Source organism: Vulpes vulpes, chromosome 12, assembly GCF_048418805.1.
Source record: "Vulpes vulpes isolate BD-2025 chromosome 12, VulVul3, whole genome shotgun sequence".
NCBI lineage: Eukaryota > Metazoa > Chordata > Mammalia > Carnivora > Canidae > Vulpes > Vulpes vulpes.
In genome coordinates, this window is record NC_132791.1 from 65,122,562 (window position 1) to 65,148,716 (window position 26,155).

General features: G+C 39.7%; 1 protein-coding gene across 1 annotated transcript in view; it reads right to left on the reverse strand.

The window, feature by feature from the left end:
• The window catches only part of HSD17B4 (hydroxysteroid 17-beta dehydrogenase 4), a 92,803-nt gene extending 67,525 nt beyond the window's left edge, over positions 1-25,278 (reverse strand). The window contains exons 1-8 of the mRNA XM_026015330.2: positions 24,984-25,278; positions 19,927-19,980; positions 11,479-11,589; positions 9,189-9,248; positions 7,758-7,779; positions 7,600-7,646; positions 5,438-5,522; positions 3,901-4,088 (exon numbers count right to left, since the gene is read on the reverse strand). Of these exons, the coding sequence (XP_025871115.2) occupies positions 3,901-4,088; positions 5,438-5,522; positions 7,600-7,646; positions 7,758-7,779; positions 9,189-9,248; positions 11,479-11,589; positions 19,927-19,980; positions 24,984-25,041 (625 nt within the window). The 5' untranslated portion in view covers positions 25,042-25,278. The remainder of the gene's footprint in view (positions 1-3,900; positions 4,089-5,437; positions 5,523-7,599; positions 7,647-7,757; positions 7,780-9,188; positions 9,249-11,478; positions 11,590-19,926; positions 19,981-24,983) is intronic.
• Positions 25,279-26,155: the final 877 nt, after the last annotated feature.

The window sequence follows — 26,155 nt, forward strand, 5'->3', positions numbered from 1 at the left end:
ATCTATATGCAGTGGGCAAGAAATTCATTTTAGACACAAAGACACCTCCAGTTTTAAAGGGATTGAGCAGCCCGAGTGGCTGAGCAGTTTAGTATCACCTTCAGTCCAGGGTGTTATCCTGGAGTCCCGAGATCGGGTCCCATGTTGGGCTCCATGTGTGATGCCTGCTTCTTCTCCCTCTGCCTGTGTCTGTGCCTCAGTCTCTCTCTCTCTCTCTCTCTCTCTCTCTGTCTCATGAATAAATAAATAAAATCTTAAAAAAAAAAATCAACTGAGGGGTAGAAAACCATTTATCATGCTAATGGACATCAAAAGACAGCTCAGGTGGCAACCCATATATTAGACAAATTAAATTTTAAACCAAAGATTGTAGTAAGAGATGAGGAAGGATACTATATCATAATTAAAGGGTCCATCCAAAAGAAGATCTAACAATTATATAAATATCTATACCCCAAAGTTGGAAGCAGCCAATTATATAAACAAAGTAATAACAAAATTAAAGAAACACATACATCCATAATACAATAATAGTAGAGGGCTTTAACACCCCACTCACTGTAATGGACAGATCATATAAGCAGATCAACAAGGAAACAAGGGCTTTGAATGACACACTGGACCAGATGGACTTCACGGATAACATTCAGAGCATTCCATACTAAACCAACAGAATACACATTCTTCTCAAGTGCACATGAAACATTCTCTGGAATAGATCACATACTGGGTCACAAACCAGGTCTCAACCAGTACCAAAAAACTGGTATCATTCCCTGCATATTTTCAGACCACAATGCTTTGAAACTGAAACTCAATCACAAGAGGTAATTTGAAAAGAACTCAAATACATGCAGGCTAAAGAGCATCCTACTATCCTACTTAAGAGTCAAGGAAATTAAAGAATTTCAAATTCATGGAAATAAATGAAAATGAAAGCACAACTATTCAAAACCTCTGGGATGCAGCAAAGGCAGTCCTAAGAGGGAAGTATATAAACCTTTCTCAAGAAATGAGAAAGGTCTCAAACAAGGTCTCCTTATACCTGAAGGAGCTGGAGAAAAAACAGCAAATAAAGCCTAAATCCAGCAGAAGAAAAGAAATAATAAAGAATAGAGCAGAAATCAAAGAAATAGACCCCCCAAAAAAACAGTAGAACAGATTAACAAAACTAAGGACTGGTTCTTTGAAAGAATTAATAAGGGGTTTCTGGGTGGCTTAGGGTTTAGCACCTGCCTTTGGCCCAGGGCATGATCCTGGAGCCCTGGGATCGAGTCCTGCAACAGGCTCCCTGCATGGAGCCTGCTTCTCCCTCTGCCTGTGTCTCTGCCTCTCTCCTCTCTCTTTCTCTGTGTCTCATAAAATCTTAAAAAAAAAAAAAAAGAATTAATAAGATTGATAAACCCCTGGCCAGACTTATCAAAAAGAAAAAGAAAGGACCCAAATAAATATAATCATGTATGAAAGAGGAAAGATCACAATCAATACTGAAGAAATACACACAATTTTAAGAGCATATTATGGGCAACTATATGCCAACAAATTAGGCAATCTGGAAGAAATGGATGCATTCCTAGAGACGTATAAACTACCAAAACTGAAACAGGAAGAAATAGAAAACCTGAACAGACCTATATAATCCAGTACAGAAACTGAAGCAGTCATCAAAAATTTCCCAACAAAAAACAGTACAGGGCCAGATGGCTTCCCAGGGGAATTCTACCAAACATTTAAAGAAGAATTACTACCTATTCTGAAGTTGCTTCAAAGAAATCGGAAATAGAAGAAAAATTTCCAAACCTGTTCTATGAGGCCAGCATTACCCTGATCCCAAAACCAGACAAAGACTCCACCAAAAAGGAGATTTACAGACCAATATGCCTGAATGAACATAGATGCCAAAGTTCTCACCAAGATACTAGCCAGTAGGATCCAGCAATACATTAAAAAGATTATCACCATGACCGAGTGGCATTTATTACTAAGCTGCAAGAGTGGTTCAACATCTACAAATCATTCAATGTAAACACATTACGTTAATAAAAGAAAGGACAAGAACCATATTATCCTCTCAATAGATGCAAAAAAAAAAAGCATTTGACAAAATATAGCATCCTTTCTTAATTAAAACTCTTCACAGTGTAGGGATAGAGAGAACATACTTCAATATCATAAAAGCCATCTATGAAAAGCCCACAGCAAATATCATTCTCAATGGGGGAAAACCTGAGAACCTTTCCTCAGGGTAACACAGCAGGGATGTCCACTCTCACCACTGCTATTCAACATAGTGCTAGAAGTCCTAGCCTCAGCAATCAGACAACAAAAAGAAATAAAAGGCATCCGAACTGACAAAGAAGTCAAACTCTCACTATTTGTAGATGACATGATAGTGTACGTGAAAAACCCAAAAGACTCCACCTCAAAATTGCTAGAAGTCATACAGGAATTCAGCAGAGCGGCAGGATACAAAAACAATACATGGAAGTCAGCTGCATTTCTATACACTAACAATGAGACTGAAGAAAGAGAAATTAAGGAGTCCATCCCATTTACAAATGCACCCAAAACCAGAAGATACCAAAGAGGTAAAGGATCAGAAAACTACAGAACTACATAAAACTACAGAACTACAGAACTATAGAACTACAGAAAACTACAGAACACTCATGAAAGAAATTGAAGAAGACACAAAGAAAGGGAAAAATGTCCCATGCTTCTTCCATGAATGTAAGAAGAAATATTGTGAAAATGTCTTTGCTACCTAAAAGAGTCTATATATTCAATGCAATTCCTATCAAAATACCATCAACTTATTTCACAAAGGTGGAATAAATAATCCTAAAATTTGTATGGAACCAGGAAAGACCCCAAATAGCCAGAGGAATGTTGAAAAAGAAAACCAATGCTGGTAGCATCGTAATTCTGGATTTCAAATACTATTACAATGCTGTAATCATCAAGACAGTATGATACTGGCACAAAAACAGACACATAGGGGATCCCTGGGTGGCGCCTCGGTTTGGCGTCTGCCTTTGGCCCAGGGCGCAATCCTGGAGACCCGGGATTGAATCCCACGTCGGGCCCCGGTGCATGGAGCCTGCTTCTCCCTCTGCCTGTGTCTCTGCCTCTCTCTCTCTCTCTCTCTCTCTCTCTCTGTGACTATCATAAATAAATAAACATTTAAAAAAAAAAAAAAAAAAAAAAAAACAGACACATAGATCAATGGAACAGAATAGAGAACCCAGAAATGGACCCTCAACTCCATGGCCAAATCCTCTTCAACAAAGCAAGAAAAACCAGCCAATGGAAAAATGTCTTTTCAACAAATAGTGTATGAAAATTGTACAGCCACATGCAGAAGAATGAAACTGGACCATTTCCTCATACCATACACAAAAATAGACTCAAAATGGACGAAGAACCTAAATGTGAGACAGGAATCCATCAAAATCCTAGAGGAGAACACAGGCAGCAACCTTTATGACCACAGCAACTTCTTACTAGACACATCTCCAAAGGTAAGGGAAACAAAGGGGAAAATGAACTACTGTGACTTCATCAGGATAGAAAGCTTTTACACAACAAAGGAAACAGTCAAGAAAACCAAAGACAACCAACAGAATAGAAGAAGATATTTGCAAATGACATATCAGACAATGGGCTTATATCCAAAAATCTATAAAGAACTTACCAAATTCAACACCCAAAAAACAAACAATCCAATCCAGAAATGGGCAGAAGAAATAAACACACATTTTTCCAAAGACAACATACAGATGGCCAACAGACACATGAAAAAATGCTCAATATCACTCGCCATCAGAAAATGAAATACTTTTACAGAGCTCATTCTGCAGATTTGTGGCTCAGAGCATTTAAAAAATCTAAGCTACTTACCCTCAGCCATAACAGTTTGGGTCATCCGTGATCCAGCAGTAGGAGCAATGGTGTTACAATGAATGTTGCTTGTCCTGCCTTCAATTGCAAGGGTATTTGATAAGCCCAGAAGACCCAGCTTTGCAGCACTGTAACTGGCCTGGCCAAAGTTTCCATATATTCCTGAAGCTGACGAAGTCATAACAATCCTAAAAGGAAAATCAATCTCTCAAAATCTCTCTTCCATGTTTTGATAACACTGCAACTCTAAGCCTTTTATTCTTTTCCCATAGTATTACATCCGTCAAAAGCAATGACTGTTATACTGTCATTAGGTTCCTACAGTCATCACTTACACATGCAAAATAATAATAAAAATAATTCTCAAAATTCAGCTACAAGGAACACCTGGGTGGCTTGGTGGTTGGGCGTCTGCCTTCAGCCCAGGGCATGATCCTGGAGACCTGGAACTGAGTCCCGCATTGGACTGCCTGCATGGAACCTGCTTCTCTCTGCTTATGTCTCTGTCTCTCTGTGTCTCTCATGAAAAAATAGAATCTTTAAAAAAAAAAATTCAGCTACAGGATTTAACTATTTTAAAAAGAATCCCTGATTGGGATCAAATAAATTCAAATACAGGAATGTATGTTCATTATCTACAGAAAACAACAATAAATATTTATAAACATGAAATAAAGTGGCAACAAGTTAAAATTATCCTAAGAAACAGAAAAATTAGTTCTAATTCTTTAGTTCTCATTACTCTGCCCCTCTCTTTCTGGATAATATTAAATCCCTCATATTCAAACAATGCCACCTCCAAAATGTGACCCATCTCACCCCACTGAGTAGACCAAGTAAAACAATTCATATCATTTATTTTCAGTAACTTTGAGAGGAGAAACTAGAACTCTCCAATAGGAACAGGTATCACAAACAACTCAGTGGTAGTAGATGTGTGTGAACCCAAGATTAACAGGAAGGACCCTGACAGAGTCCATGGAGCCCCCTCCTGGCTCTGCCCCATTCCAAGTCACTCACACAGACACAGCCACAGTCTTACAGCTCCCAAACAGTTTATAAAGACCAACTCATGTTGGACAGTACTAGCAAGCTGGACACAGTGTTCATCTCTCCTCAGCTGGTCAGTGGATACAGAATGATACTTCAATTACAGAATAAAAGTACAGCTGAATCCTCAAAGTTTCTACTGCTAGAATATCAGAGAACTCCAGGAAATCCATTCATAATGAAAAGTAGGAGGTGAAAAGAAATATAAATATATTTATATTATATTATATATTATATTATATATTATTATATATTTATTTATATTTATAAAATATAAATATAAAGTTGGCCAGCTCAGCTAATCTGTGACTAAATGACACCAGTGTAATAAGAGGGTTCATGCCAAGAGTTCATTAAAAGCCTGTGCATGTGTGTGAAGAGATCTTCCTCAAATCAGAGCACTTATCTTTCCCTGCACACAAGGGACCACACACAGCATGTCCAATGCCCCGCCCCCCGCCCCCGACAGCCACACACACAACTCTACCTTCCAAACTTTTGTTTCTTCATATGATCCCAAGCTGCCCGGGTCACTTGGAATGAGCCTCGCAAATGGACTCTGTGGATTATATCTAAAACAATAAATTATTTTGATTATATATTTTGTCAAAAATTAGAGGCAAAATCAATATAAGAAATGATTTATTTATATAATATTTTGTATAAATGATTTATTTATACAATATAATTTATTTATACAAAGATGTTCACTTTATATTGAGCATTCAAAATCAACTACTGTCATATTGCTGCTCTCTGAGTAACCATTTTTGCTTTTGTCCCAATTATGTAACCAATCAATAGTCCATACCCATTCTCCTTATAATTTGCAATAAAATTATTGTAATACCTCTACACATCTAAATACAACGCTATATTTATGTCTAATTTATAAAAAAGAGTCCACTAATACAAACATCCGAAAATTTTATACATACAATTGGGACTGAACACAAACGTTAGTTAAAGTGTAATGTAAAAAAAAAAAAAAAAAAAGTGTAATGTATACAATTGTTGAATCACTATGTTGTGCACTTGAAAATAATATAATATTGTATGTCAACCATTCTTCAATAATGAAAGTTTTTTAATGAAATAAATAAAATTTCTAAAAAAACATAATCATGACCTACACGGTTCACTGTCAAGAAATGTTTGCCAGTTGCTCACTATGTCCCTATATCCCTATTTTTACCAGGGTAAATTGCAAATGAGATGGGGCAAAGGAGGATCAGAAAATAGAGGGAGAGAGGGAGGAATCAAGGCAGGGGGAGAGGAAGGGAGGGAGGGATGGCGGGGGGGGGGTGGAGGGGAAGATTGGGGGGTGGGGCCCATTTGTTTTTATTTATTTTTTTTAATAAATTTTTTTTTAACTTTTATTTATTTATGATAGTCACAGAGAGAGAGAGAGAGAGAGAGAGGCAGAGACACAGGCAGAGGGAGAAGCAGGCTCCATGCACCGGGAGCCCGATGTGGGATTCGATCCCGGGTCTCCAGGATCGCGCCCCGGGCCAAAGGCAGGTGCCAAACCGCTGCGCCACCCAGGGATACCCCCATTTGTTTTTAAAGAGATGAACAGACAACCTGGGAAATGATTCAGATAGATAAACAACTCTAGATTTAATTTTATTTTTAATTATCACTGTTATTAATTTTTGTTTCAGGCTAGAACCTCAACAAATGTTTTCATGGGTATATTAGAAGAATACAAAAGTGAAAAAATGAACTTAAAAAGAAAAACTAAAAAAAGGTAAAGGTAGCCAGGTGGTTAGGAGTGGTGAGCCAGGAGTGGAAACGACCCAGCCTCACCAGAGCTGAAAGAGGGTCAAGAACATAATCCTACTTTGCCAGCATATCCTTTCTTTCTCCACTTCTTTCTTACCCCAGTTGTTAAAGCAAAAAGAGGAAATTAAGAGCCCTTTAATAACAAATCACAAAGATGCTTTGCTTCTTCCCAAAGAACTTCTGACAGTACATCCTAGAAGCACACTCCATCACTCCATCCACAGTGACGTAACTCACCTCAGCTCCCACGCCTCCCACACTTCCAGCCACCATTGTTTGTTATAGTTCTGATGGCCATGAAAGTAAAGGCATAAAGAGCAAACAAACCAAAAAAAAGTGATTTGCTCGTTATCAAAACTCAATCTTTCCAATGTGGCATTCCTAATGGGATTTTCCCCTACACAGGAGAAACATCAAAGATATTCCCACCCAGTTCTCAGATCTCCAACATTTTCAGTGCCCCAGACTCCCTTCCATATCCTGATCTTGCTCTTGAAATAAGAATGCACAGGGAACTAAGCAGGTTGAAGACTGTTAGAAAGAGTTAATATGGCTAGAAAATGCTAACAACTTCTCAAGAAGAAAAAAGGTAGAAAAGAATTGAAAGACACAAAATCCTTTCAGGTAATTTCTGCCAAATGGCTTAAAATTTTTTCATTTATAAAATGTTAAAAGAAAATAGGCTACTTCCAACTGTTGTCATTTTCAGTTGTAAAGCTTAGTATTCATCATGCTCATCATCTACATTAACAAAAGCAAAAGTAAGTAGAAGTAAGTTTTTCCTTAAATGTACAAATTTCTCAAATATTAAAAGGCTAAAGGAATAGTTAGGCTCCACAGAGACATATGTTACAAACAACTTACCCCAATCTTCATCGCTTATTCTACCAAAAGAACTGTCCCTCAGAATTCTAAAAACAGTATTATACAGGTTAGACAAGGAAGGAGTATCCACTTTAAAAACTCACCAAAAACTTTGCATGCACATTATTTTACCCAAAATGAAAAAAAGAGATACTCACCCAGCATTGTTGACCACAACATCTACAATATAAAAAAATTCAAGTCACAAACATAAAAGCAAGTATATTTTTGCATTGGCTTACAACTCATATTTCTTTCAAAATTAGGCTTTTTCTCCCTCATGGAAAAGTAAATAATAATAGCAAAAGAGTGCTATCAGAACAAAATTTAATAAAATTTTTGCTATCAGAGAAAAAAAAAAGCAAACAACAACAACAAAAAAAAAAACCCTCTGATTCACAAGTTTCTCATCATGTCAGGGCTTTCCTCTCAAACTTACATATGTAAATGTTTCCACCTCCACCTTCTGCCAAAATTCTATTTATATAATCAGCTGTTGCTCAACTCTTAGGTTCTTAGCATTCACTGGTAACCATAAGCCACCCCTCATTTAAACTCAGAATTCACTCAAAAAGTTTTAAGTTTAAAAGATTTTTCTTTGCCACTCAAGCATCAAAATTCCAGGAAGTAAACTATTTTTAGAAACTGATGGCCTTTCTTAATACATAACTGTATTCTTACTATTAAAAAAAAAAACAGAATTTTTTTAAGGTTCAACCATTATCCTGTGGCTATTTTTACCCTATAACTTCGTATCTTTGTGACCTTTATCCCTCTGTCAAATGAACAAGTCCCTTATAAGCTCAACACAGCATAACCAGAAAAACAAATCTACTATATCCCTCTGTCAAATGAACAAGTCCCTTATAAGCTCAACACAGCATAACCAGAAAAACAAATCTACTAGACAAAAAAAAGGGGGGGAGAGCACATTCAAATTATAAAAATTAATGTTTTCCAGAATGTAAACATGTTGGGCTTCTCTACAGGAATGTTTCGCTGTAGTAGCTCAATAATCTTTTACTAAGAACATGTGGAACTAAACCAGAAAGATTATCTAGAGAGGAATAAACTAAACAATACATTTGAAATCCTTCTCAAAACTAAAGATTTTTATTTTAATTTATAAAATAACTAATTAATTAATTATTAACTAATTCACAAGATACTGAATCCTTATGATCTAAATCATAATTATCTAAAAGATTCCATGGGGTCCTCTATTGCCAAAATATTTATTTTATAAACATATTTGGGGCATAATTCAATTATCACATATAAGAAACTTAGAAAATGCTTATAACTTTCTTAAAGTTTTTAAGACCAAAAAAACGTAAAACAAACTCAACATACTTTTGCATAAAAAATGCCACCTCTAGCCTTTTATGGAATGAGGTAGGGAATGTAAAAAAAATTAGTTTGCAAAATCAAAAAAACTAAATAAAAAAACTTGGCTATGTAAAATGAATACAGAAAAACTTGCTTATAAAGAAAAAAGGAATTTTTTATAAACAAAAATAAAATCAAAAACACTTTATTAGGAAGGTAGGAGCTCCTCTGTTAGTGCCATAAACACAAAGAAACATCACCTATTCTTCCAAAAGCTTCTAGTGCTGTCCGTACAATCTTCTCTCCTGCTTCCACTGAATCTGGAGGAATGGAAAATTGGTATGAAACATCAGTAATATCCCTCACAAATAACTTCTAAACTCTGTGGAGCACAGTACATGACAGATACTATTACACTCAACAGATTTCCACAAAAATAAATTTATATTGCAGGCACATAACAAATCAAAATATAGATGATTTAATGTTACAAAGGAAATGCAGTCCCTAAAACAATTCTTTAACTTAAAAAAGGGGGGGGGGAATAAAAAATATTTTGACAAATACTATCTCTAAAATACAACTTTCTGTGAGAATGGAAATGTCTTATTTCCATCATAATATAGTAGTCACTATACATGAGTGTCCACTGAGCCCTTGAGATGTGACTAGTATGACAGACAAACTGAGTATTTAATTTTGTTTAATTTGTATTTAATTTTATAGTCACATTAGCATTTCCCTTTAAAGATGCTAATCAGAATTTACAAGGAAGGAAAGGGGGTACATGTTTAATTTGAAAAAGCAAGTTCAATGCTATATAACTACATATGGAAATAAACCTACTGTTTGTACAATACTAAGTACAAAAAGTAAAGCTCCACAAAACAGAGTGGCTTTCTTATCTTCTACTCATCAGCCCAGGGGAAGGGCTCATATCCCCAGAGTTGTGTGTCAAATGGTCAGGTATCAACATCCCACTGCCTCTCTCTGTTCTGTACAATCAGTGGGGAGGAGCCAGGAAACATATTCCCTTCCTTGAGATCCTTAAAGTCCTGAGATAGATCTGCCAAAAATAGACACCCATCTAAAGAACAGAGGAGGAGGAGAAGCCTGCAGATGCAGGCAAATCTTAGGAGCAGAGTGCAGATGAAAGAGAGCTGGCATATCCAGGTAAGCCGTGGGAACTGCCTGCTGCAGGCTGACCCAGTCATTCAGATTCCTTGACATGAACCTGCTCAGACCCTCTAATGGTTATGCAAGCCTTTAATTCTTTGTATTAAAACCCTTCACACTTGGAAACCTACAGGGAGGGGTACCTGAGTGGTTCAGTTGATATCTGCCTTTGGTTAAGCATCTGCCTTAGGCTCAGGTCATGATCCCAGGGCCTGGGAGAGAGTCCCCACATCAGGCTCCCTGCTCAGCGGGGAATCTGCCTCTCCCTTTGCCCCTCACCTCACCCCTCATGAGCACACCCACACATACTCAAGTGCTCTCTCCCTCTCTCAAAACTACATAAATAAGATCTTAAAAAAAAAAAAGGAAACCTACAGGAGGTTTTCCTAACTGCATCTGGATTGATTGATACGGATTGCATATCAGAACTGGGGGGATAGGAAGGGGGAGAGTCTGGAATCGTTATCTTTATAAAATAAATTTAACTCCAGAATTTTTAAAAAAAAGTTGAAAATATTTTTTGTAGCTCTTCAGTAAGAAGATACTAAAATATCTGTCTCATTATTCCCTAGAACCTCAAAACAAATCATATCCTATTTCCTTTCCTTTAAAATGTCAAGATCAAGTGACTGGCAATCTAATTTTACCACTGGCTAATAAAAACAATCTAATTTGCAGAAAAGTCAGTAAGCACTTACTTTTTAAAGTGGATCTATTTGAGAAGGTTCCTTACAGATACTATTAGAATCAATATATCAAATGCTGTTTTCCTTGTGGCTTTACTTTTTAATGCCTAACTTTGATTCTTAGGTTTTTACAAAGGTAAGAAAGTTACATACAACAATGATTATTTGTGCAAAAGGGAACTCGGTGGTTGGATACAAAAGGGCATTTTACTTCCTACACTCTATTACTTCAAGGATTTCTCTACAAATATTTTTTAAAAGAAGAATCTAATGTTATTCTGTAGAAATACCTAAAACCTTTTAGCTAAAATGGGCTTTTCAAGAACAAGAGCATATTCATAGTCACATCATTAATAATCATTAAGAATTTACTGATTTTATCATAAAATAATTTACTGATTTTATTAATAAAATGTTAAGTAAACAACAGGCTGAAAGTTAAGACTTCTGAAATGATCTATATCAAAAGTTCTTAAAAACCTCATATATTTAAAAAAAAAAAAAAAAAAAACTCATATATTATATAAAATAGCCAAACAGATTGGGCTGACCCAGTGAAAATCTAATCTCATACTCACATTGGAACACTGAGACATTTGCTCAATGATCACTAATGTGAGCAATAGCGAGTGACAGCAGTAGTTAAAGGAAAATGGAAGAAACAGTATAGCTCTTTCAAATATCATACCGTAGTTGGCCACAGCTTTTCCGCCTTTACTTCGTATTTCTTCAACAACCTTATCGGCAGCTGCAAAGGAGCCTTTACTCAATCCCTTAAAGTCTCCTCCTAAATCATTCACTGCAATGCAAAAACAAACAAGAACTCATTTCTAAGCCTCAAAATACAAATTGGAAATAAAAGCCCATTGTGATTGTATTCTGTTATCTCAATTCCTTCCTACGCTGTACCCGTCTTATGAAACATGCCAGAAGACAGATACCTTCAAACTTGCCTCTTTGTTTAGAGTGAGAGATGAAGCAACAAATATACTGAAACACAGATTCAGGTCACGAGATTAACTTTGCAATGCTTTTCCTTTTTGAAAAGAAAAAGAACATGATTCGACCCACTTTCAGTAAAAGGAAGAAAAATATTCATAAAGCCTAGTGTATCAGGGTCTACAATAAAAGTAATAAAACTTATCTGTTAAAAGAGATCAGAAACTACATACAGAACTCATATGTGTTCAGCCGCTAATTGATACCATGACTCCACTCTTAGATGTTTTAACAACGAACCATACTTACCACACATCTCACAGTATTCCATTACACAGATACAAACCTGATTCGAGCATTTACTATTTGCAAGAAAATCTACGTAGGAAGATGGCACCTGTCCTCAAAGACCTTTTCACATCTACTCAAAGTTAAGTATGGGATGGCTACAATAATCCATGGATGTAACAAGTATATAAAGGCCAACAGAACTAAATAATGGGGACAAATAATAAAGTTAGTGTGTCACAACTGAAGGTAAAATTTACAAAATAACATGCAAAAACTAATGAGAAGATACATAGATCAATAACAAATAACCTGAAAAAAACCAAATTAATAAAAACACTTGAGACAAAGAAACAATTTACATTGCAAAATGAACATCTGGGGAGTTATTACATAAATTTTGAGGAACGACAATAAAAAAATTACTAATTAATAAATGACAAGGTGTTACATACTAAAATTGAGAGCCTTTTAATATTACCAAAGGGATGGATGCCACATCTGGAAAAAAACAAACACGATTTTTTTTCTTTTAAAGAACGTCTGTCTCCCTCTTTCTCTCTCTTCGCGCCCCCCCCCCCCCCCGCCTTTTTTTTGATTCGGGTGAAGGCTGGATAGGGTTGGGTGGTTAAAGATAAGAGAATGAGACAGGGAAAAAGCCAATGCCTAAACACAATGAAAATCAGCTAAGTGAAATGTGTTTTCATATAGCTTTGTTAAGTAAAAAGGGTTTCTCAAAATGTGGACTGGAATATATTTTTCAAACAATGTAGTCTTATTGTCTTACAGCAAATAAAAACTAGTATGAAGATACAAAGTAATGGAAAGAGGCTGACATTATCCCTCAAGAAATGAAAAAAGATTCTCAAGACTGAATTCCTATTAATCGTTAATTTCCATGCAATTATTCAAATGACAAGAAACAACCAGTAAAAAACATCAGGAGTTTTTAAGACATGCAGATCACAGTCTTTTAAGAGCCTTTTTAACTTAGTAAGAGAAAGTTCAAAAGCAAATTGGCCAATGGCATTTTTAATAAAGAATTGCTCTATTGTGCAACAGAACACTACCCTCAAGTGGAAATTGTTCAAAGTGCAACCAAACAGGTAAGCAATGAAGCCAGGATAAATAATTTACTGAGATCAGTGCCATGCAGCTAAACAGCAAAACAGATTTATTGAAGTCTATACATTAGAATGTACTAAATTAACACTGACCCCATTCATCATGCCACTGTCATCAGACCTAAATCACAGGCTTATCACCTGAACTAGAACACTTTTCTGGTTACATGGTCAAAGCCTGGGATAGCAACAATGTGAAAAGACTTCTGCAATTAAACACAAAGAAAAATATATTCCTACTATGTGACACTGTTACCATTAAATGTATGGCTAAAATTGTAAGGAGTAATAATAATAAATAAATTTTAAACATATCATTAGTAGCTTATATTGGTATGTGCCATACTTCTCATTTCCAAAGAACTATTGGGTACATTGCAGCCTTTGATCCCCACAGAGATTTTTTAAAAATTGGCAGGAACACCTGTTCCTAGTTTCGTAGATGAAGAAAGTCAGGAAGGGTTAGGTAACTTGCCCCAGGCTCCCAAGGCTGTCTGAAACAGCAAAATCTAGACTAGAACCCGGACCCACCACAATGCTACTCTGTTCCTCTAATGCTGTTAACAAGTTTCTTGTATCCTAAAAAGAACGTAATTTTTTCCACTAAACAAAAAGGGAACAACACAGAGTTGCCATTACTGTCTTCAACATTGGGTTGAAAGATACAATCACCCTAGTCATCAGCAATCTTCTCCAGAGTGGCCATAAATGTATCTAAATATTTGAAGGACCACAAAATGCAGTGGCAGTTTAGACTGCAGTGTCTTAAATTAGGTTCCTGTCCCTGATTTTCTTTGTCTAAACAATAAGATGGCATCAAAGGTATCTTCACTGAGAAAAAAATGAAAATAAGAAACTGGTCATCTAGAGTTCAGTCCTTGGACCTCTTCTCCTGTTCATCTATACTCATCACTCAGGTAATCTGATCCAGTCTCCTGGCTTCAAATACCACCTATAAAACTGAGAAGAATCAGATTTATATAGTTCCAACCCGTCCCCCAAATACAGAGTCTTTCTTGTACCCCACTTCCTACTTAGTATCTCCATCTGAAAGTCTAGCAGGAACATCTCGCCAACAATTTGGCCCTCCTGTGGTCTTTCCTGTCTCAGTAAATGGACTTATCTTCCTCCTTCCCTTGCAACCTGTATCAGCAAATCCTGCCATATCTACCTTCAAAATATGCCTAGAGTTTAACCTCTGCACCACCTTCACCCCATGACCTAGTTAAATCACCACCATCTCTTATGTGGATTATTGCTAACATCTTGACAAGACTCTCTGCTTCCACTTCTCTTTCTAAATGGAAAAATCCCAAGGGTGTACAAGAAGAGTTAATAGTATAAAAGGCCCAATGACCTCTTCATCCATCTCCACTTCCACTCTTGCTTCCTCACAATCATTCTCTACATAGCAATCAGAACCATCCATTTAAAACTTAAATCAGGGGGATCCCTGGTTGGCTCAGCGGTTTGGCGTCTGCCTTTGGCCCAGGGCGCGATCCTGGAGTCCCGGGATCGAGTCCTGCGTTGGGCTCCCGGCATGGAGCCCGCTTCTCCCTCCTCCTCTGTCTCTGCCTCTCTCTCAATCTCTGTGTCTATCATGAATAAATAAATAAATAAATCTTTAAAAAAAAATAAAATAAAATAATAAAACTTAAATCAGGTTATGCTGCTCCTCTGTTTACTCAAAAATGGCTTCCCATCTCCATCAGAGTAGAAGCCGGGCCTGACTCAGAATGAACAATCTTACGCAACCTGGACTTCTGTGACCTCTGCTCTCCTCTCAGTTTTGTTCCGGCTGATGACCTTGCTCCAGCTGCAGGGACCCTCTTGCTGACCCTGAACACCTGAGCCTCCTCCTGCCTCAAGACTGAGGCATAGCTAGCTGTGCCCCCTGTCACCATTCCTGGGCCCCAGACCTTTTCAGGGCACAATCCTGCCCTGCCTACACGTCCTTCCTTGGAGTTCTCTTCCAGCCCATTCATTCTGATTGTTTTATTGGATATATTTTTACATATCTATTTATTGCTTCCCCACCGCCCTCCACTAGAAGGTAAGCTCTGTGAAAACAGGGACCCCATTTGTTTTGTTTCCCACTCCACTCCCTCAGCTGCTAGAAAAATGTTTGCTACGTGACAAGCACCCAATAAATAATTGTTGGATGAATAACTGAGTCCATACAATGCTGTCTATTACCTGTATGAATTATTTTTAGGTTTTATATCATTTTAAAATGCTAAATGGCTAGAGCTATTCTCTAGCTATCTTTAAAGGCTGTCCCCTAAAATCTGGGTTAGCAATAGTAATAGGAAGCATCTGGGGAAGATGTGGGCATTGTACATATAGCTCGTTTATTATTATAAGCTGGAATCCACATGTGCTTTCATTCATATAACTTATTTGCTTAAGCAGCACATATGTCTTTTTTTCCCCTTTATTTATTTACTTACTTATTTTACCTAAATTCTAGGTAGTTGATGTACAGTTCAATGTTGGCTTCAGGAGTAGAGTTCAGTGGTTCATCATTTACATACAACATCCAGTACTCATCACAAGTGTGCTGCTTAATGCCCATCACCCATCTAACCCATCCCCAACCCGTCTCCTTCCATCTACCTTCACTTTGTTCTCTATCATTAACAGTCTCTCACGATTTCCCTTTTTCCTCTCCCATATGTCATCAATTTTGTTTCTTAAATTCTACATGAATGAAACTATATGGTATTTGTCTTCCTCTGATTGACTTACTTCACTTAGCATAATACACTCTAGCTCCATCCATATCACTACTAATGGCGAGATTTCATTCTTTTTGAATGAATTAATTAATTAATTAATTAATGGCTGAGTAGTATTCCATTCTATGTGCATGTGTGTGTGAGAGAAACTTTTTATTTTTTAAGATTTTTTATTTATTCATTCATAGAGGCTCACAGAGAGAGAGAGAGAGAGAGGCAGAGACACAACACAGGCAGAGGGAGAAGTGGGCTCCACACAGGGAGCCCGACGCGGGACTCAATCCCTGGTCCCCAGGATCATGCCTCAGGCTGCAGGCGGCGCTAAACCACTGCTCCAAACCACTGCGCCACTGGGGCTGCCCGAGAGAGAAACTTTTTTATCCATTTATCACTCATCACTCAATGGGCTGTTTCCACTTTGGCTATTGTTGATAATGCTGCTATAAACACTGGGGTCCATGTATTCCTTCAAATGTGTATTTTTATATTCTTTGGGTAAATACCTACTAATGCAATTGCTGGATCATAGGGTAGTTCTATTTTTAGCTTTGTGAGGAACCACCTTACTGTTCTCCAGAGAGACTACACCAGTTTCAATATGTATGTCTTGCTTGACTGATCACTAAGCACTCGGCTTACACTTGAGAAAATACATCAGTACCTAAGGCAGGCCCTTTCCTTTGAGAATCTAGAAAAGAAACACGTTTTATATAGGGAGGCTGGGATGCCCTTGAGTGAGAAAAGCCTCAGGCTTTGACACCTCCAGGTCCTCAGCACAATACCAAGCACAAGGCAGGCAGTCTCTACTATTAGCTCCATTCTTTTCCCTTTACAAAGGTCTTTAATTTGGGGGATGCCTGAGTGGCTCAGTCGGTTGAGCATCTGCCCTAGGCTCAGGTCATGATCCCAGGGTCCTGGGATTGAGCCCTACATGGGGCTCCCTGCTCAGTGAGGAGTCTGCTTCTCCCTCTCTGCCCGCCCCTCCCCACTCCCATACTCTCTCAAATAAATAAAATCTTTAAAAATGTTTTTTTAAAAAAGGCCTTTAATTTTTGAGGTCACTTAATCCCCACCATGATGCTCGAAGTTTGATAAAGGTGGCTTCTAATAGTGCCAGAGGTCACGTGATGAGGCAGCACAGCCAGGATTCCAAGCACAACCTAACTTCGAAGCCAGTGCATTTTTCCCACCAGGGTTCCCCTTCCGGCTATGAGGATCACACAGGGGTTGGAAATACGGGCTCTGGCATCAGACCACAGGAGCCTAAGAGTCATCTTTACCAGCCACTGTAAAACTGCAGCACGGAAAAGAAATTATGCCCCCCTTAAAGGGTCACAGCTTCAATGACCCAAAGGTACTACTTCTCCAGTTCAAGAATTGAAAATCTTCTGCCTTTCTGACCATCAAAAAAGAGGTTCTTCTTGCTGGACCACTTGAGTCTTCTTACCATGCCTCAAGAGAAAACTTAAAAATCAGAGACTGGCCTATGGCTCACCCGTTGAGAAAAGGCTGAGCAGTTCTTATACCCTTATACCCATAATGCTTTATGTTATGGAACAGAAGACACAGCAATCATATTAACATGAAGCTAGAGAACATCTTTTGTGATGCCTGGCCAAGTGATTTCCTCTGGCCAATGAAATGTGAATGGAAGTGGCACGCTAGCACAGGACAGATTTAGGAGCCATCAAGTGGATCCACTGGTATTCCCCCACAGCAATGACCCAGACAGATGTTGCTCCTTTAGCTGGGATCCTGAAATTAGGAAGACACTTAGAGCAGAGACACAGCTGGCCACAAGCTCAAAGGTCACAAAAGCTACCCTACACCTTTGGCCCTACTTCTTCCTGAACTCTGAGCTACTCATAAAATTATCTGAGGAGTCACTTTTTCATAGACCAGATACTGTGATGTCATACCATCCCAGGTTTATTTGTTCCTCTCCTTTTTCTTACTCATGTAAAAAAATATGGTGGGCAGAACAAAAATGAACAAAGGAGAAATAGTAGTGTGGTGTGATGTAAGCTGGAAGCAGGGTATCTAGTTTTAAAAAGCTAGAATAAAGGGTAGCAGTGGTTAGGGAAGGAACACAACTCACTGTTGGTCTACAAAGTTAACAGGTCACAGAATAAACAGCAGTAGAAAAACATCAGTCAAAAGCTAAGCAATTTCACAGAGGTTGACTTTTCCCCTAAACCAAACTAAATCTGGCTCTTCAGCCAAGTATGACAAAATAATTTTCCAACATACAAATCCTTCTGCCTTGCTGGACTTCACCGGCACTTGCTGCAATCCCACTTCTACGGCAATGACACAATAAACAGACACACCGTACCTCTGTATCTTTTTGTTAGAACTCAAAAACTTCTATTCTGAATTTAATAAATTCAGTGGTAAGAGATGAAGATAGGAAAACTGATCCACACAAACACACATGGCTTTACAAAGTAAGTTTATAAACTAAGATCACATCTTAATCACAACCAGAAATAGGAATTTATTCAACCCATCTCAAAGACACACCTGTTCCTCCCCCACCAACTCCAAAAAGAGTCTATGTCAACAAAAAAGATCCAATGAACAAAGTACCTCTTTGCACAAGGAAATATTCTAGATCCTTCAGGAGATACAGAAGATAAAATAGGGTCCTTGCACTTACAGAATTGATCAGGAAAAAAATGTAAATAAATAAAAATGTATAAGGTAAAAATATGGGATCCCTGGGTGGCGCAGCGGTTTGGCGCCTGCCTTTGGCCCAGGGCGCGATCCTGGAGACCCGGGATCGAATCCCACGTCGGGCTCCCGGTGCATGGAGCCTGCTTCTCCCTCTGCCTACGTCTCTGCCTCTCTCTCTCTCTGTGACTATCATAAATAAATAAAAATTTAAAAAAAAAATGTTTAAAAAAAAAAAAATAAGGTAAAAATATTACAAAACAGCAACAGAAAAAAAAAGAGGAAAAAAAACCAGTAACAACACAGGTCTTTGGTCTGACATGAACTATCTTGCGAAAATCTGACAGCCAGGGCCTGAACTATACACCCTCTGGCTAAATAGCACAATGTCAAAATCTGTGCTTGCCACAAGAAGCAGACTGGATTAGTAGACAGTGGATATGTCTTTAGGCAAGGAACATCCAAAGATTCTGTGTCCCTTCCATAGAGATAAGCTATATATTCCCATGGAGGGAGAAGAGTATAATTAAATGGTTGCTTGGGTCTTCTCTAGAAAACCAGGTTGCCTGCTTACCTGGTTGTTATGCATGTCTCCATAAACAAATTTGTCTCTCTGCATTCCTTAGTAAGAGGCAAAAAAACTGTCATTAGGAAGTCATTATAAGCCAACAATTTTACTCCAAAAAAAGAGACTAATAAATATTGGCCATATCATCTGCCCTACCTACCTACCCTGCACTGAGCACTAATTCATTTATTGCCCACAAAGGCTTGGCTGCAGAAAGATCCACTCTTGTGGACACACCACATCATGCCAGGTCAAAACATTTAAATTACTAAAACATCCCACCTTGTGATCCCTCAATATAGCATCTTCCAACTGATGATCCATAATAAAATCCATGCAACTGCCCCTTCAATTAACACTTTAAATATCTGTTGTAAGAAGCTCCCAAATGAAAAAATTTGATGAGATTAAAAACAAACAAACATGCTTTGGATTTTCTGACTCCAAACTTCTAGTCCTCAAAATGCACTTCTTATTCTTATCAATATATTTTACTTGCAGGGATTCATCTTGCACCAGCCTTCTATCTCAAAAAATTACAGCTCACAGTTTACCAAATTCAAGAATTTCCTGTTATACAATGAATGCCTGACCATCTTTATCAATTCTGTTCAGCTGCAAATTCTGTGAAACTAGTCTGCTTCAAAAAGGAAGTTAGAGAGATAGCCTCAAGAAAAATTTTTGTTGGCAGAAGAAATAATTAGTGATGAAACTTGACTTTGACAAATTATGTGATGGTGGCTGACTTGTGACAATTGTACTTTATATTCCATTTACTCGTCAAAAAGAAAAATTTACCAACTTACCAACAACAGATGCACCTCTTTCTGCAAATGCCAGGGCATAGGCTCGGCCCAGTCCTATAAAAAAAAATAATAATCAGAAAGCTGAGCAAATGTTAGCAATTTTGTGGGGTCCATTTAAATCAACCCCTATTTTATTTTATTTTTTTTAATTTTTTTTATTATTTATTTATGATAGTCACACACAGAGAGAGAGAGGCAGAGACATAGGCAGAGGGAGAAGCAGGCTCCATGCACCGGGAGCCCGACGTGGGATTCGATCCCGGGTCTCCAGGATCGCGCCCTGGGCCAAAGGCAGGCGCCAAACCGCTGCGCCACCCAGGGATCCCTCAACCCCTATTTTAAAATAAAAGTAACTGGCAAGAAATTACCTATATCACAATGATAAGGTCTTCACTGATACTCTCCACATCTAGCTCACCTTTTTCTACCTTACAGAGGTCAGAAAGCTTAAAACTGTATTTTCCACCTATCCTGCCTATCATTTCCTACCCCTGGCAGCTAAGTAGAAGGGTAGGAAATGGGTTCCACCTTTAAATGCATTTGCATATCTGGAAGGTGGAAATGAAGCAGAAGTTAGCGTTACTGTGACTTCTGGCTGCTGCTGTTTGTAAGAAGCTGATTTTTTTTTTAAGATTTTTTTTTTTTTTTTTTTTTTAGTCATTAGATACACAGAGAGAGGCAGAGACACAAGCAGAGGGAGAAGTAGGCTCCCCACAAGGAGCCCCGTATGGGACTCCATCCCTACCCCTGGATCATCCCCTGAGCCAAAGGCAGATGCTCAACCACTGAGCCACCCAGGTGTCCCCAGAAGCTGATCCTTGAAGCTTCCTAGGTATTAAGAAACAGTGTATGTAGTGACGACTTCTTGATCTAGCTGCCTCTCGATGGAGCTCCAACTGGCAGCTTCCATTCTCTACGCCCTTGGTTATCCAGTGGCTGTAGCAGTTCCAACAGCATCCTCAGAGGTAGCAGCTCCCCTAATGAACCAGTTCTGATTGTTTGAAAAGTCATTGCAAGAGAAAGTGCCAAGGACCCAACTGCCTGTGGTGGCTGGCTGGCTGGCTGGTTGTTTATTTTTTATTTATTTTAAGCAGGCTCCATGCCCAACATGGAGCTTGGACTTATGACTCTGCGGTTAAGAGTCACATGCTCTACCAACTGAGGCAGCCAGGCACCCGCCCCCCCAACTACCTATATTAAATCCCTTCTGGCTTCAAATATCTAGGGATTTCTGTATCCTGTACTGAACCTTGAATCACCAAACACAAAAAATATTTAATTCTGACTCAAAGGCACATGGTGTAAATTTGTTATCCAAAAATGTATATATATGCCTGTGTAAGTTTTAGAGGTATAGAATATCTCAGGAACAATATATAAGAAACTGGCAATTAGAGGTTGCCTCTGGGGAATAGAACCATGTGATGAGCAACCAAGAGTGCAAGGCCTACTTTTATATTACTTAAATCGTTTTAACATGTATACATTTTTTTGTTTAAATTACTTGATTTAAGTAGTTTAAATTTAAGCTGAAAAAGCAGCAAAAAACAACAAATTGAGATGGCTAAAGTATCAGGCTCTTCTTTTCTGTTGGTTTTTTTTTTTTTAAGATTTTATTTATTCATGAGAGACACACAGAGAGAGAGGCAGAAACACAGGCAGAGGGAGAAGCAGGCTCCCTGCAGGGAGCCCAACAGTGGGACCAGGTCCCCTGGGACTCCAGGATCACACCCTGAGCCAAAGGCAGACACTGAGCTACCCAGGCGTCCCAATATCAGGCTCTTCTAAAAAGAATCCAAAATAGAAAGTTTTTCCAAAACTAAAAAAGATCACCAAATAATTTATTTTACAAGTTAATTCACTATGAATGGATAAGAGACTTCAGCCAATACAAATAACTCAGGTCTTCTCATATTTTATCAGATCAAGGCTGAAGCACTTGTTCTGACACTGTGTTTTTAAAGAAATCAAATGCATATGACCAGAAGACTGGAACACAAAATTAATGGTAAAGTAAAAAAATCATCAGATGAAAGGAATGGGGCGGGTCTCTCGTAGAGAGAGAGAGACCTAACTTAAATCTGAGAATTGTCTCAACTTAAAATCAAGTTATACAATTCTCTTAAAAGATAATATAAGTGATGTTCCTCTATCATAAAGACCCACATAAACTATCCACAAGTCAACAAACAAAAAGTGACAGTCTCCTTTCTTTTCCCTCCAACACCACTAGCTTATTAGCAGATTGGAAAAAGTCCTTACATGTTTCAATATGTGTTTATATAAACATTATCCAAATAGTTTACATCCATTAGTCTGCCTCCCCAACTAAACAAGAAGGTCCTCCATGGCTGAGATTGAAAACGTCACTCTTCTGCATTTCCCACAATGCCCGGCACAGCTTTACAGTCAAGATGCACAAAAAGTCAAATCCAAGAGCCTCCATTTTGTCATAATCTCTTAACTCATGTCTCAATTCTCACCCACATCTAAATTCACTGCCCATCACCCTTTCTCTTCCATTTCTCTCTTTTTATTTGACCGTAATTTCTTTAGCACTGTCAAATCTCAGTTGATTCATAACTCAGACTGCTTGTTCAAGGTTCTCATTGGTGGTTTACACTCCTCACTGGGTCAACAACAATGCCCCTGAGGATAGCCTCTGAGGCTATTTCCCTTGCTAGCTTTACCAACCGAAGGAATTCAAATGACTTCAACATTTCTCCCATGACTTCACAATCTATGTCTCATAACCATCTGAAATTCAAAATGGCTGGACTTCCTTCCTTCTTCCACAGCCCAGATCTTCCACTCTAACGTCTTGTCCCCAACAACCCTTTCTGTCAGCTAATCAATAAACAGCTATTATACCGTTACACCACCAGTCATGGCAAAATTGTTTACATAAGGCCTGGACAATTCTGTAACTGTCCTTCCAGGTCTTCCATTAAACTAATCTATATTTCAGGCTGAACAACAGGACCTGAATAGTGCAGATATATTTCTCTTTATCTGTAGAATAGGAGTGGTTTGGAGTCAGAATCATTTGCAGACACAGGCCCAACAGGCATTCATGGACACTCTTCTGGGATGTTCAGCACTGCCTCAGTTCTGTGGGTATGGATCTCTAAATAAGAAACCCAAGACTGGAGGATCCCTGGGTGGCTCAGTGGTTTAGCGCCTGCCTTTGGCCCAGGGCGTGATCCTGGAGTCCCGGGATCAAGTCCCAGGTCAGGCTCCCAGCATGGAGCCTGCTTCTCCCTCCTGCTGTGTCTCTGCCTCTCTCTCTCTCTCTGTCTTAAATAAATAAATAAATAAAATAAAATAAAATAAATCTTATTCTATAAAATAATAGAAAAGAAACCCAAGACCTGAAGGACAATAGTATCCATGATAGGAATCCAATTTGATCTCTAACTCCCCTTCTCAATGATGATCTAGGACTGGTTCAACTTCACTAAAAATTATATTTCTCCCTCAGATAGACAACAGCTAGTGACTGTATCATAATCCAGGCGAGGGAAAGTTTTGCAGGGCTCTATAAATGGGAGGTACTAAGTCCCTAACCGTCTACTCATAACTCATTAATGATTCACAGAATCAATTGAGGAGGCTGCAAAGCGCATTTAGTTAATGAAACAAAATTTTAGAGCACACTTCATTTACTAGGTACTGTGTCATGAACTTGTTTCAAATATAGTTGCTGTATGTGTGTCCTGGGTCATGATGCAAAATATATTCCACACTGAATCACTTACTGGCAAAACAGGCTTAAAGCACCGAGGGCATCACTTAATTATTTCTATCAAAAGCCAAGTGTCAACAAAATGTTTTCCAGGGGTGTCTGGGTGGCTCAGTGGATTAAGCAACCAACTCTGGATCTCAGCTCAGGTCTCAATATCAAGGTCATCACTTTAAGCCCTGCACTGGGCTCCAACCTGGGCATGGAGCCTACTTAAAAAAAAAAAAAAAAAAAAAAAAAAAAAATTCCCAAAAATATATGATCATTTCAGGATGACTACAGCTGTAAGTATACAATACCTGGCCACCAATTAATACTAAAAGCACCTGCTGAAAGGTAGCATGAGAATCCGTTCTATCGATGGAGATGTAAAGATATAAATGTATTAGGTGACAGAATCAAAAGCAAGGAAAGTCAAGACCCCTGCACTTGGTGGTTGCGAGGTCACCCACTGGTGGGAAGTGGTGCAAAACCGCACTGCAGAGCATCAATATGGGTATGAGCGGCTTTAATTTTTTTCTTTTTCAAGAACAGGGTTTTTTCACGTAACAAACCTCCAGTTTGCTTCTCCTGAAACCCAGGAAGCCCAGGCCCAGGCCCAGGCCCACTGCAGCAGTGTCCCCGCTCGCCGGTTCCCGGTGTCCCACCCTAACCCCTGCCTGGGCCTCATTCCCACCCCGGCACCTGCCTGACTCCGGGGGCCTTTCCGTCTACAGCTGGGGCCAGACCCAGGCGAGCAGGGTGCACACCCTCCAACGAGGAGACTCCTGTCACACACTCTAAAGAACTTCTCAAGGGCTTAAAGCCACCGGCCGAGGGACAGGACCCTGCCGGGCTACTTTCCGCAGCAGGACGCGGCCATCTCCACTGCTCTGGGGCAAGCGGGCGAGCGGACTCCTGCGCCAACGGCTTTCCCACAGGCCTGAGCCCGGCAAGAGCGGAGGCGACGGAGCGGAGCGCGACCCTCCCGTCCCGCAGCCGCACCCGCAGCCGCAGCCGCACCCGCAGCCGCACCCGCAGCCGCAGCCTGCGCCCGGGCCTCGCTCGCTCGCACGGCGCGGGCCCCGGGGAAGCTGCCACCGGGAAGCGGGCTGCAGGCGCTGGGACACCAGGCGCTTCAGGGCTCCACGCCGGCCAGGCCCACCTCTCCCCCGCCGCACGGCCGGCGCCCCGGGAGAGCCGTTGCCCGGCCCCGCGCCCGCCCGCCCGCCCGCCCGCCGCGGGGCCGCGCGCCCACCCCGGGTCGGACCGGGGGCTCCGGGCGCGCGAGCTGGGCGGGCGCCCGCCAACCCCGCCCCGGCCGTCGCGCGCTCACCTCCCCCCGCGCCGGTGACCAGTACCACCCGCCCGTCGAATCGCAGCGGCGAGGCCATGAGTCCGGCCTGCTGCGACAGACACACGCCAGCCGAGTCGCTGCACCCCGCACTGCGAGACCCGGAGGAAAAGGGGACTGGAGGGGGCGGGACGGGCGTGACCCGCCGGTTTCGGGGAAGGGAAAGGACAGCGTAGTTTTCCAACTGCGCCTGCGCGGGGTCCCTGGGACCTCTGGGAAATGTAGTCCAGGGTGCCTCCAGTAGCTATGAGACCTTCCTTAAGAGGTTTGACTTCATAGGGCTACTTTTGCTGTTGGAAGGGAGCCCATAGCCTTAAATAGCTTTCAGGTGTAGCACCGAAGAAAAAAAAAAAAGCCGCCCTTTACCAATGGGTAAAGATTTCTTAGAATGTGATCCCTGAATCCCGTGCATGAAAATCATCCAAGAACTGTCAAAAACAGACAGTCTTGAACCCTCACAGTGACCTCCCAAAGTAGAATCTCTGGGGACCAAAAAAAAAAAAAGCTTTTAACAAATGCTTCTAAATGATCTTTGCTTTTGAATATTGAGGAAGGTCATATGTTGTAATTCATTCATTTAACATTAAGCATCTATGGGTGGTAAGCACAAGTTTACAGATGAGTAAGTTCCTCCAGAGCTATTCAAAGTTATTAAAGGAAAACCTTTCATAACAATGCAGCATGATTAAACATATGACAAATCTCTACAGGTCTGCTAATAGTGATGTGGAGAACAAGAGTAAAAGAAATGTAGAAAAAAAATAAATCTTACAACCTGCAACCCACTGACAAATACTGGAGGCAGGCAGAGTAACCCCGCTCAAGGAACTTAACTGCCTTAGTGTTAGTACTTGGCTAGAGGCAATTGCACTGCTGAGTATTTACCCAAGGGTTATAAAAATACACACTTGAAGAAGTGCATGCACCCTGATGTTTATAATTGTATTATCTATAATAGCCACACTATGGAAAGAGCCCAGATGCCCATGTATTGTTGAATGGTTAAAGAAGATGTGCTTTATATATATATTCTATCAATGGAGATGTAAAGAAACAAAATGAACATTCAGGAGGAGGAGAGAGGGAAACAAGTCACGAGAGACTCTTAAGGATAGAAAATAAACAGGGTAGATGGTGGGAGGTATGTGGGGGCT